Source organism: Humulus lupulus, chromosome 8 (assembly GCF_963169125.1).
Source record: "Humulus lupulus chromosome 8, drHumLupu1.1, whole genome shotgun sequence".
NCBI lineage: Eukaryota > Viridiplantae > Streptophyta > Magnoliopsida > Rosales > Cannabaceae > Humulus > Humulus lupulus.
This window is the reverse complement of record NC_084800.1, coordinates 3,646,599-3,663,219: the sequence shown is the minus strand read 5'-3', so window position 1 is coordinate 3,663,219 and position 16,621 is coordinate 3,646,599. Positions and strand designations below refer to the sequence as shown.

Here is a 16,621-nt window from a genome sequence, read left to right as displayed (position 1 = left end):
ATATCGCCCAAGACAGGCGATATATCGCCTGTACCATATTTCCACATATTGGCCAATTTTCGGCTGCTAAAACCAACATTAATCCAAATTCTCGAACAAATCAGAATTATAACGACAAACTGCACAAGTTCACCAAACAGATTAAATAGAAACTTATGTTGAGAAAAACAACCAAATCAATCTGAAAATGTTATCAAAAAGCGTATATTTTGTACGCTTATCAGCCATGCTTGGTCTGTCTGTGGTAAGATCTTGTACGCACAACAGCCCAACATGTACGCATCTTATTGCTTCTGATGCACTACGTGAGCCACCCAATGCATCATCCACAAACTCTAATCCTCTGTTATCACTCCATAATTGCCATGCCTGAATAAACTCATATTAGTCGTAACCAACTTAAAATATATATATGTACACATCGAGTCGAAGAGAAAATTATAATTTGAACTCACATGAGCAATAAGGCTAAGAGGTTTCTCATAATAATGGAAGTTAGAGTTCTTCTTGCCGCTCACTATTTCCAAGATCAATACGCCAAAGCTAAAGACATCTGATTTTTCTGAAAAGACTCCACCCATGGCATATTCAGGAGACATGTAGCCTCTGTACTTATTTGAAACATTACACAATTAATTAATGCTACGTAATCATTTGCATATATAGCTCTTCTAGCACTAAGAAAACAGTAACACAATGAAAACATACGAACAGATTAAGATGCTTACAAAGTTCCAACAACCCTTTGAGTATTTGCGAGATCTAGTGTTCCTTCGAAAATGCGAGCCTATCCAAAGTCTGATATCTTTGGGTTCATTTTCTCATCTAAAAGAATGTTGCTGGCCTTTAAATCTCTGTGTATCACTCTTAAAGAAGAGTCACGATGGAGATATAAAAGACCTCTAACAACTCCTGTTAGAAAATAAAATATTCATAGACTGTTATTTTGTGCATAGCTGTCATAGTGGTCTCATTCATTCTGTTATAATTTGTTAGTATAATTTCACCTTTCTGTTATTGCACTTTTTGGTTATAGTGGTGTAATGATGGAAGAATATTCCTTTTCTCTTTTTCTGTAACAAATATGTAATTCAGTGATGATGTACATAGAAGTTGTTTGTTGAGCTGAAGTTGTTTGTCACATGTAAAATGGTGCCAAAGTCGAAACTAGGAAGCTCGGAGGGATCATGTTCTTTTGAGAATTGAAGGGTATCTCTAGAATTGTCACTTGACTGCATCAAGTCAATGTGCTCTGTGGTCTCCATAGTGTTTCCTGATTTTTTTAAGCATTATTTTTAGTGTCAGTATTGTAGCAACTGGAATAATTTCAAGCCAATGCTAAACTACCGTTAGTGTAAGTGTTTGGCCATTTGTATTGTATTTGCGTGATGAGGCAAATCCAGTGCATGCCCGTGTTTGTGTTAAGAGAGAGAAATACAGTTCAATATTTGTCCTTCTAATACTTTTCTTACCCTTTTTTCTTTCTCTCCGTCTCTGCAAACATAATACTATGACTATTATTGTCCCTACAGAAGAAAGAGTTGCAAGGCAGATGATAATCTTCTTAACTTTATGTCCTGCTCCTCCATCTAAACAATCATTCAACTCATGAAATTAGCTATGGAGAAGAGGAAAAAACACTTGCAATTTCAGAATTTTCTGTGGTATTAGTATTCATTCAAATCCAACAGTCTTTAACTAACTCTGTTAAGTCAGTTAAGTTAGTTTGTGAGGCTTTTGCCTATTCTTTTAAGAGGCATATATATATGAGGGGTCTCGGCTCATCAGAAAAACACACACAGAAAAACAGAGCAAGAAGAGAACAGAGAGAGAAAGTGAGAAAGAGAACTAGAAACTACAAAGAGAGAAAGAGAAGTATATGCACGACAGAAGGAGAGAAGAAGCTGGCATAACACTATGAACGGATGTGTTATGGTGATAAGTTGCTGTTGAGTAGTTCTGAGTTTACTCACCATTGAATCTCTCATTGTCTGGTGATATACTTCTTAACTGTTGTAATTTTGTACTTCTGAGTTCTTGATTAATAAAGGGATAGTATTCAACTGGATGTAGAGTCAAAGATCACATTGATCTTTGATCTTGAACCAGTATAAAATCACTGTGTCGATTGCTTTCTGTTTTGGCCCTTTTATTTCTCTTAATTTTTGATTTCATTGATTCTGGTGTTCTAATTTCGATTAACAGTATATGTTTTGCCTAGTTGTATTGTTCTTCTAATCTATACAGGTTGATATATCTCCTACAAGTGGTACCAAGAGCCAGGTCTGATCAAGAAGAACAATTCAAGAAACTGATATTTCCGCTGCAAGAACAAACAAGAAATTGATCAAGAAGCTGTTAAAGAACACACTGCAACAATGGCTAAGTTCGAACTGGAAAAGTTTGATGGAACAGGTGACTTTTCTCTTTGGAGGGAGAGTCTTAAAGGCATTCTAGTTCACCAGAAGGTAGCCAAGGTGTTAGGTGATACCAAATTGTTGGCTGAAAAGAAACCAGAAGAAATAGCAGAAATGGAGGAGATGGCTTACTACACGATAATAATGCATCTGTCAAACACAGTCAGAAGGAAGCTAACTGGTGAAAAGACAGCAAAAGAAATATGGGATAAATTGGAGGAACTGTATATGAAACCTTCAATTTCCAGCAAGATAAACTTGCTCGAAAGGTTATATGGTTTTCGAATGATATCTACTATGTCTTTAGATGAAAATATTGACAAGTTTAATGAGCTTATTGTAGGTCTTGCCAATATTAAGCATGTTGTAGATGAAGAAAGCCAAGCCATAATACTCCTGAGATCATTACCGATTGCCTATCAAGAAGTTAAGGCTGCTATCAAATATGGCAGGGATGTGATTGCCTTAAAAGATGTTCTATGTGCTCTTAAGTCAAAAGAGTTTGAGTTGCAACTGGAAAGGGAATCAAAGAAAGAGGAAGTGTACATGGCCAGAGGAAGAACTCCAAGAAGAAGTTCCTCAAGAAACCAGCAACATCACTCACATTCAAGGTCTAAATCTCGGGGAAGAGGAGACAGAAAGTGCTATTTCTGTGGCAAAACAGGACACATTCAAAGATTCTGTAATAAGTACAAAGAACAACAAGCAAGCTTCAGATCACATCATTCTAATCATCCTAAACAAGATCAGAAGCCAAGAAGTGATCCTAAGGCAGCTGGAAACACAGCTGCAGTAGCCGAGGAGAACAATGATGACTGGTCAACTGATGGAGATGCATTTACCATCTCAGAAACTGCACATAACAGGGAGTGGATACTCGATTCTGGATGCACATATCACATGTGTCCAAATCGAGAATCATTTTTTGATTATAAAAATGTTAATGGTGGCAAAGTACTAATGGGAAATGATGTCTCTTGCAGGGTCACAGGTATTGGCAAAGTTGCTGTCAAACAGTTTAATGGAGAAGTTAAGATCCTGTCAGATGTGAGACACATTCCAGATTTGAGAAGAAATCTGATCTCCCTAGGGACTCTTGAAGATGAAGGCTACTCCTAAAAATCAACAAATGGTGTTCTCAAGATAACTAAGGGCTCCCTACTCATAATGAAAGGCAAGAAAATAAATGGCCTTTATGTACTGGATGGTGAAACAGTTCCCACTGCTGAAGCTGGAACTGTAAAAGGACAAGAAAATGAAATGTTTTTGTGGCATCAAAGGCTCGGGCATATAAGTGAACAAGGACTAAGAGAACTACACAGACAAGGGATCATTGAACAACTAAAAACTTGTGCTCTCCCATTCTGTGAAGTATGCATACTTGGCAAGCAACACAAGATCAAGTTTACTCAAGCCCGACATACCACAAAGAGGATCTTAGAGTACATTCATGCAGATTTATGGGGACCCTACAAGATTCCAACAAATACAGGTAAACACTATTTTCTCTCTATAGTTGATGACTATAGTAGGTGTGTGTGGACTTGCCTATTGAGAACTAAAAATGAGTGTTTAGATCACTTTAAAACTTGGAAAACTCAGATTGAAAACCAAACCGATTTAAAAATAAAAACTCTTAGAACAGATAATGGTTTAGAGTTTGTTAATCACGAGTTTGATGTTTTATGTAAAGAAAGTGGCATAACAAGACATAGGACTATTGTTAATACACCTGAGCAGAATGGGGTTGCTGAACGAATGAATAGGACCCTATTGAATAAAGTCAGATGCTTGTTACTCAGTTCAGGATTAGGAAAAGTTTATTGGGGAGAAGCCTTAGCAACAGCCTGTTATTTGATAAACCGAAGCCCAAACAGATCCATAAACTTGAAATCACCTTTTGAAATGTGGTATGGTAGACAACCTAGTCTTAAACATTTAAAAGTATTTGGATGTACAGCATATGTACATCAATCTAAAGATAAACTTGAGCCTAGATCAATTAAAGGAATTTTCCTTGGTTATCAAATAGGCACAAAAGGCTATAGAATTTGTGTTAATCAAAAGGGTAGGCTCAAAATCATAATTGCTAGGAATGTTGTATTTAATGAATATGATTTTCCCTACTTAACAGCCGAGAAAGGCAGTGTGCTTTCTAACATTTCAGGTATCAAAAGCACACAACAAACAGTCAAAACTGATATTGACCAAACTCAGCAAGAAGATAGGGATGATGAAGCTCAAAGACAACCTGAAAAGAATGATCAAGACAGTGATGAGACACAAGAAAATTTGGTAGATTATCAACTAGCAAGGGACAGAATAAGAAGGGAAATTAATCCTCCATCACGATATGCAGAAGCTGATTTGATTGCATATGCCTTGTCTGTTGTTCAGCAGTCTGAAATCCCTGAACCAAACAGCTTTGAAGAAGCTATTTCAGGAAGAGACAAGGACAAGTGGCTGATGGCTATGAAGGAAGAAATGGAGGCTCTAAATAAAAATAAAACATGGGATCTTGTATCTAGACCAGCCAAGCAAAAGGTGATAGATTGTAAGTGGATTTACAAAATTAAAGAGGGAACAACAAATGAAGACTCAGTAAGGTATAAGGCACGGTTGGTGGCAAAGGGGTTCACTCAAGTAGAAGGGACAGACTACACAGAAATTTTTTCACCAGTTGTTAAGTATAAGACAATAAGACTAATGCTGTCCCTAGCTGTTCAACAAGACTTAGAAGTGGAGCAACTAGATGTGAAGACAGCCTTCTTAAATGGATTCATAGAAGAAGACATTTATATGAAACAGCCCCCAGGATTTAAGGTGGAACACAACAATGAGGAGTTAGTATGCAAACTGAAAAAATCGTTATATGGTCTTAAGCAATCACCAAGACAGTGGAACAAACGATTTGACACCTACATGCAAGATATCGGGTTCACTAGATCTCAGTTTGATCACTGTCTATACTACAAAGGTCTAAACTCCTCTATTGCAGTTTACTTATTATTATATGTTGATGATATGCTTATCTTAAGCAGAGATAAAACCATAATCAACAACATCAAGGTGAAGCTGAAAAAGGAATTTGAAATGAAGGAGCTGGGGCAAGTACAAAAGATTCTTGGCATTGAAGTTGTGAGAAATCGGGATGAAGGAAGGATGTACTTAAGACAGTCGAGCTACATACAGAAGGTTGTTCAAAAGTTTCACTTACAAGATGCTAAAAGTACCTCCATTCCTTTAGGAGGCCAATTTGAGCTAACTAAAGACCAATGTCCCTCAAGTGATGAAGAAATGAAGGAAATGAGTAAGGTGCCATACTCTACTGCCTTGGGGTGTGTCATGTATATTATGGTCAGTACAAGGCCTGACATTGCTCATGCATTGAGTGTACTAAGTAGGTACATGTCAAACCCAAGTCAAGAACATTGGAAGGCTCTAAAATGGCTCATTAGATACTTGAAAGGCACCTGGAATCATGGTTTGATTTACAAGAGAGTTGAAGATGAAATGGAATTACAGGGTTTTGTAGATGCAGATTATGCAGCCAACAAGGATACCAGAAAATCGACCACATCTTACATGTTTCTAACTAATAAGAATTGCATAAGCTGGAAGGTACAACAACAATCAGTAGTTTCACTTTCAACTACTGAATCAGAGTTTATAGCCACCACAGAATCATTCAAGGAAGCAATTTGGCTAAAAGGGATACTGTCTGAATTGAAAGTTCTAAAAGGAAAGGTTACAGTCTTCTCGGACAGTCAATCTTCAATTCATCTATGCAAAAATCCGGTATATCATGAGAAAAGCAAACACATAGACATTAGACTATTCTGGATAAGAGAAAAGATAGAAGAAGGTGTCATTGAACTGAGCAAAGTAAGGACTGAAGAAAATCCTGCAGATGTTGGTACCAAGGTACTCTCAGTAAGCAAGTTTAGGTACTGTTTAAACTTGCTTAGCCTTGGAAAATAATACCAAGGCTGGAATACTATCCCTGCCTCTTACTGTTGAGTTTTGAAAGAATAAGGTGGAATTTGTGGTATTGGTATTCATTCAAATCCAATAGTCTTTAACTAACTCTGTTAAGTCAGTTAAGTTAGTTTGTGAGGCTTTTGCCTATTCTTTTAAGAGGCATATATATATGAGGGGTCTCGGCTCATCAGAAAAACACACACAGAAAAACAGAGCAAGAAGAGAACAGAGAGAGAAAGTGAGAAAGAGAACTAGAAACTACAAAGAGAGAAAGAGAAGTATATGCACGACAGAAGGAGAGAAGAAGCTGGCATAACACTATGAACGGATGTGTTATGGTGATAAGTTGCTGTTGAGTAGTTCTGAGTTTACTCACCATTGAATCTCTCATTGTCTGGTGATATACTTCTTAACTGTTGTAATTTTGTACTTCTGAGTTCTTGATTAATAAAGGGATAGTATTCAACTGGATGTAGAGTCAAAGATCACATTGATCTTTGATCTTGAACCAGTATAAAATCACTGTGTCGATTGCTTTCTGTTTTGGCCCTTTTATTTCTCTTAATTTTTGATTTCATTGATTCTGGTGTTCTAATTTCGATTAACAGTATATGTTTTGCCTAGTTGTATTGTTCTTCTAATCTATACAGGTTGATATATCTCCTACATTTTCCAAGGCATGTTCTCTCTCACCTATTTCTGCGTCAGCAAGGCGAAGGAAAAGGTCTTCTGCATCATAGGGACTAATGTCAATCAGGCCTTTGTACCAGACTAAACACCCTATTCCTTCTACATATGCATAAGCTATGCAAGAGCAATTATTCAGGCACCATTTTTGACAGCTCTCCTTGTCAGAATAGTCGATCTCATATTCATATAAATCGGGAAGTTTCACATTATCTATCTTCCAAAATCCATGGTTTTTACCTCTCTGTGAGGCTAAACCAGTGGTGTTTTTGTCACAACTTAATTGGTTCCGTCTCAGGCACCCTCCAGTCCAATTTCCTTTGCTCCACTCTTCAAATGATTTTGGTTCAAAACCTTTCAAACACTTATAAATGGGAGACTCCGAGTCGTTGCATACCCCGAAAGGCCCACAAGTTCCATAGATATCGCACCAAGTTGCTGGTGCCACCCAGTCCGTATTCCAATCGCCGCCTTCGTGTATTTTTTTATACTCAAGGGTTAGAACACCTGTAGATGTGATGAATAAATTTCCCACTATCATATCGGAGTTGTTGTAGTCCCAATTATATTGGAGACGTATCGTTCCTTCTTCTGCATCTTCTACGATATTGAAAAGACTTCCATAACTTGTATCCATATCTGGTATACCCGTGAACTTAGTTTTAGCCCATGGTCCACTTCTCCATAGTACCTTCGATTCGTTTATCCAAATGGCAACTTCTGGTGGTTTCGTTTTGGAAACTCCAAAAGTGAAATCTCCAACTGAAGGGTCACTATTGCTATTCCACGAAGTCAACACAAAACTCTCCCCAGTTTTGACATTACGACCCAACTCTGCTCCTGGTAAGAATGTGTCCCCAGGATGCTCAAAGCTCTTCCATAAGCTCTGTGTATCATCTTTGAGTATTAAACTTCCGTAATCAGAAAGAATTGCCACTGAGCTATTATTGGATCGGATTTTGACATTGGTAGACCAAACAGAGTTGCGGTTTCTATCCAAGAGCTCTAGATTTCCATTGCTACCAATCGTTAGACTTGATGGAGAGTCTGCAACTGTAACGGGGTTGTCTCTGTTTGCCACCCACACAACTGTAAAGGGTGAGAATTTCTTATACCAGATTCCCACGTACGTATTTGCAGAGCTATTGGGACTAAAGAAGCCTAGCTCGAAAATTTGGTTGGAGGAGACCAGAGTTTGGCCCTGGGATAATGCATGAGATGAAGTTATGTTATAAATTGCGTAGCAGGAATTAGATGAAAAAATGTAGAATAGTATAACTCGGCAGAATAAAGCAATGAAATCTTTATCATTTGCATTCATTTGGCTAGAACCTGAGGATATAAGTAAAGACAAAGATTACAATGTTTTTGTTTAAAAAAAAAAAAAGTTTTAGCAATCCCTATACCAACAACATAATATTCCCTTCTTTTCTTTCCTTTTTTCTCTTAAGAAGTTAAATTTAGCAAACAATTTCTTGTTAATTCTCTTCATATCATAATAGTTGTCCCAGTTGTTATAATTTTATTTATTTATTATACGTACAATGAGCATAGAAGTTAGACTTTGGGGGATAAAATAAAAACTATCGCCTTCCCTTAGCACATTGAATGTTATATAACAGTATAATTTACCATTGTCTAGACTTAGGACTCAGTCTCAGTCAACTTCTCATATTTCCTTTTTTTTTTCCGGACTTCCTTATCTTTGTGCTCACCGAGGCACCACAGCCGTTCGATTTCTAAGACTTTAAACTAAGGTAACAAATATTGGCATGCCTACTATGTACATAATAGACTGAGATTTCTTCACCGTTCGATTCAGTATTAAATGCTATTCAGTTGATGCTGAGTATAATAATATGGTAATTCTACTAATAACTAATAACCAATTGATTTTTAGATAGAGTCTCATGATTTTTGTTGGTATATAACACAGCTCGGGCTCGTTAAATTTTGTGTTAAATTTGAGTTATTTAACTCGAAAATTTGGTTGGAAGAGACCAGGGTGTGGCCTTGAGATAATGTTTGGGATGAAATTAAGTTATAAATTACGGAGCGAGATTTAGATGAAAAAAATACAGAATAGTATAACTCGAAAGAATAAACCTATGAAAGCTTTATCATTTCCATTCTTTTGGCCAGAACCTAGGGATATAAGTAAAGACAATGATCCCAATGTTTTTTTCAAAAAAAAGTAACAACATAATATTCCCTTTTCTTTTCTTTTTTCTCTTAAGAAGTTGAATTTAGCAAGCAATTTCTTGATAATTCTCTCCACATCATAACAATTGTCCCACTTGTTATATTGTTATTTATTTTTTATATATAATGAGCATAGGAGTTAGACTTTGGGGGATAGAATAAAAAAGTAAAAAAAAAAAAAAAAAACTATCGCCTTCCCTTGGAGCATTGAATGTTATATAATAGTATAATTTACTATGGTCTAGACTGATAGAGGACTCTGTCTCAGTCAACTTCATATATATTTTTCGTGTGTGTTCACTGAGGCACCCTGCCGTTCAATTTCTCACACTTGATGGAGCAAGTCTAAGAAATGGTAATAATATTTTCAGAGAATTTTATATATATATATATATATATATATTGAAGAGATTAGATAAGGTCGAACAATTACTTTAAAATAAGAATAACGTAACAAAAATGTGTACACCTATATATTTATATTGACATGTGCACTCTGTCCAAATAGATTGAGATTTCTTTACCGTTCTAGCTTTAGTATCAAATACTATTCAGCTGACACAGTAACTTTGTTGTCAACTGTCAGAGTTTATAGATAAAAGCATGAATTTGCAAAACTTACTTAAACGAAGGAGTGACTCATCGGCCTTCAAATAATGATACGGTGGCTTCATTCGCGGAGCTAATTCCGGTTTGTGGCTGACGCTGGCAAGTAAAGAAGGGTTGTTTAGGTTGAGGACGATATGTTTCGTTGATCAACATGGAAACCACATCCAGCATGGTTGGTCTATCAGCGGCGTGATCTTGTACACATAACAAACCAATATGTATGCACCTTATTGCTTCTGGTGCAGAGTATGACTCCGCCACTGCTTCATCAACCAAGTCTAGTCCTCTACTTTCATTCCACAGTCGCCATGCCTACAAAACAAACATGTCTGACCCATCAAGATGACCGTTTGAAAAACGAACCAAGTATGATTCAAATTAGGAGAAACTAGTATGAACTCACATAAGCAATAAGGCTTAGGTCTTGCTCATAGCAGTAGAAGTTGGAATTCTTCTTCCCACTGATTATCTCTAATAGCAGTACACCAAAGCTAAATACATCAGATTTTTCAGAAAATATCCCACCCATGGCATATTCTGGAGACATGTAGCCTCTGCATTAGTTGATTGAACCAAGCAAATGTTCCATTAGTTCTTGAAAACCATATGCTTCTAGTAAAGAAATAACATTGCTTTCGTTATAACAAAGCATATTTAATATCCTACTTACAATGTTCCGACTACCCTTCGAGTGTTTACTTGATCCATTGTCCCTTGAAAAATCCGTGCTAGTCCGAAGTCGGAAATTTTTGGGTTCATATTTTCGTCTAAGAGAATATTGCTAACTTTCAAATCTCGATGTATCACCCTTAAAGACGAATCACGATGAAGATATACAAGGCCTCTAGCAACTCCATGAATAATTTTAAAGCGTGTAGCCCAACTGATCTGTGCACTTTTACTTGGATCTACATAATTGATCATAAATGTTAATATATATCTTATGTTTTAGAGGATGAATAACCTAATTTACTTTCAAAAAACAGATGAATGAAACAAAATAAAGATTGAGGGATGCAAACAAGTTGGTGTATCCTGCATGATAGTTAATATGTGAACTCAATTTGGATAGGGAGCAAATTAAGAGAACATGTGGAAACCAACCGAAGATAAAAGTGTCCAAGCTTCTGTTGGGCATAAACTCATAAATTAGTAACTTCTCTTCTTCTTCAATGCAGCAACCTAAGAGCTTGACAAGATTTCTGTGTTGAAGTTTAGAGATCAAAATCATCTCATTCTTAAGCTCTTCTATGCCTTGGCCCGAGCTACTTGACAATCTTTTGACTGCTATTTCCCTTCCATCTGGTAATTTTCCCTGCAAGTAGATAAACCTCTCATTTTTTTATGTGGTGTTCTGACATTATTTACTCTTTTTTTTCAAAACACAGTGCAGTGAGTAACACTATTTTTTTTTAAAAACGCAAAGTAATTACCTTGTAAACAGAACCGAACCCTCCTTGCCCGAGTTTGTTTGTGATGTTGAAATGGTTTGTAGCAGCTAAAACGCTATCCAATTCCAAAACACTTAACTCGGATGGATCTTGTTGTTTGGCACTTTGAAGATTGGGTACTAGAGCCTCACCTATCTTAGCCAAACCAAATTTCTTTAGGATCTCCTTAATGGGCCCTGCTATTCCAGCTTTAAAATTTGGTGCAATATTGAGGTCAGATAAATTTTGATAGAAATACAAGAAACTATAAAGTGAAAATTTACATTTGATAGAAGTTTTATCATTTTCTTACTTGTGTGGTTAGTTCTCCATCTTTGAAATATGAAAACAACAGCAACAAGAAGGGCACAACCAGAAATAACTGTGAGGATGATGACAATCTTCCTGGTTTTCTGTCCTCCAACTAAATAAGAAATGAATATAATGGATCATATATGTGTTGGAATTGAGAAAAAAGAGATGGTACTTAATAAACTTCCTTAACTAAGAGCAAAAAATTTCTCACCATGTTCGATTTGTGCAAGGCGAATAAAAAGATCCTTCCCTCCATAGGAAAAGCCCTGAATGTCAATAAGACCTTCTGACCAAACCAAACAGCCTATTCCATTCACATAAGCATAAGCTACGCAAGAACAATTATTCAGGCACCATGTGTAGCAATTACTGGCTTCATTAATGTTCACATACGTATACAAGTCTGGTAGTTTTAGCATACTCATCTTGTAAAATCCATCGGGTTTTCCTCCATTTGAAGATTGGCTACTATTGTTTTTCTCGCAGTGTAAGTTGGTTCTTCTCTTGCACCCTCCGCTCCAATTTTCACTCGTCCACTCTTGGTATGATTTTGGTACAAACCCATTTAAACACTTGCAAATTGGAGATTCAAATGTTTTGCATACCCCAAAAGCCCCGCAAGTTCCATATAAGTCGCATCGACTTTTTGGTCCCTCCCAGACAGTATTCCAAGTGTCGTCGGCATTGTCTTTGAAGATATTTTTCAAAAGACCTTGCGATGAAACAAACATATTTGCGAGAATGGATTTGTTGAACATAGTGAAATACAAAAAAGTTGTTCCCTTGTCAAAGTCACTTTGAAGATTAATTGAACTTGAATATAAATTACCCATCTCAGGTACACCAATGAACTTGGATTTGTCCCACGGCCCACTTCTCCAGTGAGGCGTTGTTTCATTGATCCAAATGAAAGCTTGTGGCGGTGCCTGTGTCGAGATTCCCATGGTGAAATTACCAGGTGATGGATCACTGTCACTCTTCCAAGAGGTCAACACATAATTCTCTCCAGTTTTGAGATTATAACCTAACGTTGCTCCAGCTAAGAATGTGTTCCCTGGATGTTGGAAGCTCTGCCACAAGCTTTCTCCTGATATGCCATCTTTCAAAACCAAGTTACCATCATCTGAAAGAGCTGCTATTGAACTATTTGATCGAACATGAATATTAGTTGACCAGGTCACAGACTTGTTCTTACCACTCACAAGCTCCAGATTTCCATTATTGCCAATCGTTAGACTTGCCGTAGCATGGTCTGCGTTTTTTAGCGGATTCTCTCTGTTAGCCACCCATACAACAGCAAGGGGTGAAGTTCCCTTGTACCAGATGCCCACATAGTGATTTGAAGAATTAGTTGGATTGAAGAAGCCTAACTCAAAAATTTGGTTAGAGGAGACTAGAGTTTGTGTTTGAGATAAGGCCTGGGATGATGTTATGTTATAATAATTTGCATAGCAATATTGGGATTGAAACCAGAAGAAAGATAACAGAAATATATTCAATATTGACATGCTACAATTTCTGGCGAACGGATTATTTTAATCAATATTACAACACATTTGCATATTCTAAACTTTATATGATATTTATTTATATTACATATAAAGCTGAGTCAGCTCTTATAAATTGCTTTAACTTTTTTATTTTAATATTGACATGCTACAATATTCTAAACTTTATTTTAATATTCAATATTGACATGCTACAATTTCTGGCGAACGGATTATTTTAATCAATATTACAACACGTTTGCATATTCTAAAATTTATATGATATTTATTTATATTACATATAAAGTTGAGTCGGCTCTTATAAATTGCTTCAACTTTTTTATTTTCTCTTGTAATTGTAAGCATCATCAATCTTGTGGTTTAGAACGAGAATCAAGATAAAATGACATATATAGACAAGTCTACTATAAAACTATCACCACCATAGGTTTTCTCTTCTCAAAGGGAAGCTCACTCCACTTGTTTTCCACATGCGTTATTATTTTCAGACTTAGCTCCAATAAAAAGACGCGGGACATTGCCCCTTTTATGTTGACGTGTCGTCATACTCGTATCTACCATCTAGCGAGTCAAATTTAATATTAAGTCCTACTTAATTTAATTTAATAGGAGAGGTAAATATTTAGTACCATGTATTTTTACAAAGTATCATTTTGATATATTCTGTTTTTAATAATACTTATATGGTACCTTATATTTTAAAATCGTACATATTTAATATCATAAATTCAAATTTAATTAATAATATTTTACCAATTCAATCAAACTGCTGTCAATTTTGTAAGTTCCAAATTTAAATTTAATTACTTAATTACATATAACTGATGACAGTTTGATCATATTGACAAAATTTTATTTATCAAATCTGAGTCTAGGGTATCAAATATGTATAATTTTAAAATACAGGGTACCATATGAGTATTATTAAAAACAAAAGGTACCAAAATAATACTTTGCAAAAATATAAGGTACTAAATGAGTAAATTCTCAATTTAATAATTATTAAAGTGTTACATCTTAAATATCAAATAACAACACTCTAAAAAAAATATTTTATTGTAAAAAAATCAGTTAGCATCAGTTATTTTCCATCCGTTTGGTAAAAAAAAATGAAATAGCGTGTAGGGATATTTATTTTGAGTAGTTTAGTTGTCTTAGAAAGTGTGAAATGATTTAGCATGAATATAATATTAAACTCTTGTGTACAAAATAATTCACTTTATTCTTAAAATATACGTAGGATTCACACAAATTATTAATTTTACCTTTTAAAATATGAACCAAACATTAAAAAAAAAATTATTATTCTCACGTTGATTTTACCTCGTACCAACTACGCCCGTATGTAATGTTAATCTTTATCATTTCATAATTGCTATAAGGACTCCGCTGTTTTCTGTTGACCATAATTTTTATAGTTCTCCTAGACTACGTAACTTCTACATAACAATATTAGTCCTTAAGTAATCCATTATAAAAATGAAAACAAAAGTGTCAGAAAAATAAAAAATTTCATTAAAAAAATATGAAATCCACAGCAAAAGAAAAATGGTATAAGGAACTATGTTTAATATCATAATTCTTTTTAGACCACTCGCATTAGCTTCTTTACTCTCCGTCTTTCAAACTATATTATTAAAATCCTATTTTATTTTATTTTATTTTACACTATTTTTTACATTATTTCATACATTAATTTTTAATATTTTTCTTTACATCATTTAAATACTATTTATTCATTTAAATAAAATAAAATAATAAATATTAATTAAAAAAATAATAATAAGAACAATAAAATATTACTTATTTATTCTAATATTTTAATAATTCTTTATTATGAAGAATCTAATGAAAAAGTATTTTTTAACTTATTTCTTCAAACATTTCAATAATTCTTTATTAAAAAGTACCTAATAAAAGCATCGTTAGGCTTTTTATTTATTTTTTTGCCTAAAAATTGTGTTTTCAAGACATCATTGCATCAGCATTGTTATGCATGGTTAGGTATTTTTTTTCTCAAAAACCAAGTTTTCAATGGATCATCACAATAGCATCGCAACTGCATTAGACATCATTTTTCTGCAATATTTCAGTGTTCTAGATTTAAAATAAAAATATAAATAAAACTCAAAATCGTATATATAAGTGTTTGAAATCTATAAATTAGTGTCTTACGTCGATATTTTCTTGGGTTTAAGTTTTTGGTTGAATTTTTAATCATTAAAACTTAAAACAAAATGAAGATAGTGGATGGAGTGCTTCTATGGTGGTGGAGGTGACGGCGTCGACATCATTGAGATGTGATGTTATTTCATTGTTGGGAGGTCGTGGTGGTGGTGGGTGGTGGTATGGCCTTAAGAGAAAATTTGGGACTTAATAATGAGATGGGCAATAGAGTCTATTTTTTACAAAATAACATAGTTTGGGAATGCATAGGAATTTTGGCATATATGTTAATTACACTATACTATGGTGTATATAGTGTGTAATTTTCCTTATTGGAAGAAGAAAAAAAAAGCTGTTAGTTTGTTCATTTTACATAAATTAACTCTTTGAAAGAAAAAAAAGAATCAAATTAGGCGTTATGTAACTTTCACATCCTTCTTGGTGTGGTTTATATGGAGAGTTATGAAGTTGGAGCTAAAAGAAACTTCCATGTAGAAACATTAAGAAAAAGAAATGACAATATTATAGAGTTTAAAGACCTCAATTCAATTTTATATTGATTGAAATAATTATAAAACTGAATAGGTATTACTAATTTGATATACTGACTGAATGTAGTTTCCACGAAAATAGGTGGAAGTTTGAATATGATTTACATAGATATATCTTCGTCTTGGTACAAATAATTTTAAAATGGATATGTTACTAACTATATACAAAACATTAACAGGTGTTTGCTATTTAACTAAAATATTGTTTTTTTATTTTTAAAACCTAAAAATGATTTTATTAAACAAATAGGGTGTTTTACATTGTTTTCAAAAAATAAATTTTAAAAATAAAGTTACAAAAAACAAAGAGTGTGTTTGACTACTTAACTAAAAAATTATTTTTTGTTTTTAAAACCTAAATTTTTTTTTCTGAAAATAAAGGGTGTTTGGCATTGTTTTTAAAAACAAAGTTACAAAAAACAAAAAAATTTGAGAACAACAAAAGGTTTGTTTTAGAGTGTTTGGCATTTCTCTCTTATCATTTTTTATCTTCTTATATTCTCTCTTATCATTTATTATATTTTTATTTTCTCTCACATCACTTCCTATATCTTTATTTTTTCTATCTCGCCATTTTTTTTTCTCATCACTTTTGATCTTATTTTTTTTCTTTCATCAATTTCTCTCTTCTCAATTTTTCTTTCTTAAAATTTCTCTCCTTATTTTTCATCATTTTTTCTTTCATATTACTTTATCTCATTATTTATTACATTTTAAAAAAAAATTCTTTTTGTAAATATATTTATTAATTTTTT

The 16,621-nt window shown here is 34.3% G+C and overlaps 2 protein-coding genes and 1 long non-coding RNA gene across 5 annotated transcripts; all 3 read right to left on the bottom strand.

Annotated features, from left to right (window-relative positions):
• Window positions 1-250: 250 nt before the first annotated feature.
• LOC133794206 (uncharacterized) lies at window positions 251-897 on the bottom strand. The gene is made up of 3 exons (XR_009875138.1): window positions 729-897; window positions 456-606; window positions 251-369 (listed from the first exon to the last, which is right to left on the bottom strand). It is a non-coding gene; the product is annotated as an uncharacterized LOC133794206 (long non-coding RNA).
• Window positions 898-7,035: 6,138 nt separating this feature from the next.
• On the bottom strand, window positions 7,036-8,406 carry LOC133793675 (G-type lectin S-receptor-like serine/threonine-protein kinase At1g61480). The gene has a single exon (XM_062230974.1). It carries the CDS (start codon window positions 8,404-8,406, stop codon window positions 7,036-7,038), a length of 1,371 nt encoding a protein of 456 aa, XP_062086958.1.
• LOC133794202 (G-type lectin S-receptor-like serine/threonine-protein kinase At1g61480) lies at window positions 7,734-13,247 on the bottom strand. Of its 3 annotated transcripts, XM_062231410.1 has the most exons (8): window positions 11,853-13,229; window positions 11,640-11,750; window positions 11,330-11,535; window positions 11,001-11,211; window positions 10,567-10,804; window positions 10,300-10,450; window positions 9,910-10,208; window positions 7,734-8,286 (listed from the first exon to the last, which is right to left on the bottom strand). In XM_062231410.1, the coding sequence occupies exons 1-7, from the start codon at window positions 13,147-13,149 to the stop codon at window positions 9,927-9,929; spliced, it is 2,496 nt and encodes an 831-aa protein (XP_062087394.1). In that variant the 5' UTR covers window positions 13,150-13,229; the 3' UTR covers window positions 7,734-8,286; window positions 9,910-9,926. The 3 variants fall into 3 exon arrangements, with proteins under 3 accessions (XP_062087394.1, XP_062087395.1, XP_062087396.1); XM_062231411.1 differs by lacking the exon at window positions 7,734-8,286 and having other exon boundaries at window positions 9,704-10,208; XM_062231412.1 differs by lacking the exon at window positions 7,734-8,286 and having other exon boundaries at window positions 9,957-10,225; window positions 11,853-13,247.
• Window positions 13,248-16,621: the final 3,374 nt, after the last annotated feature.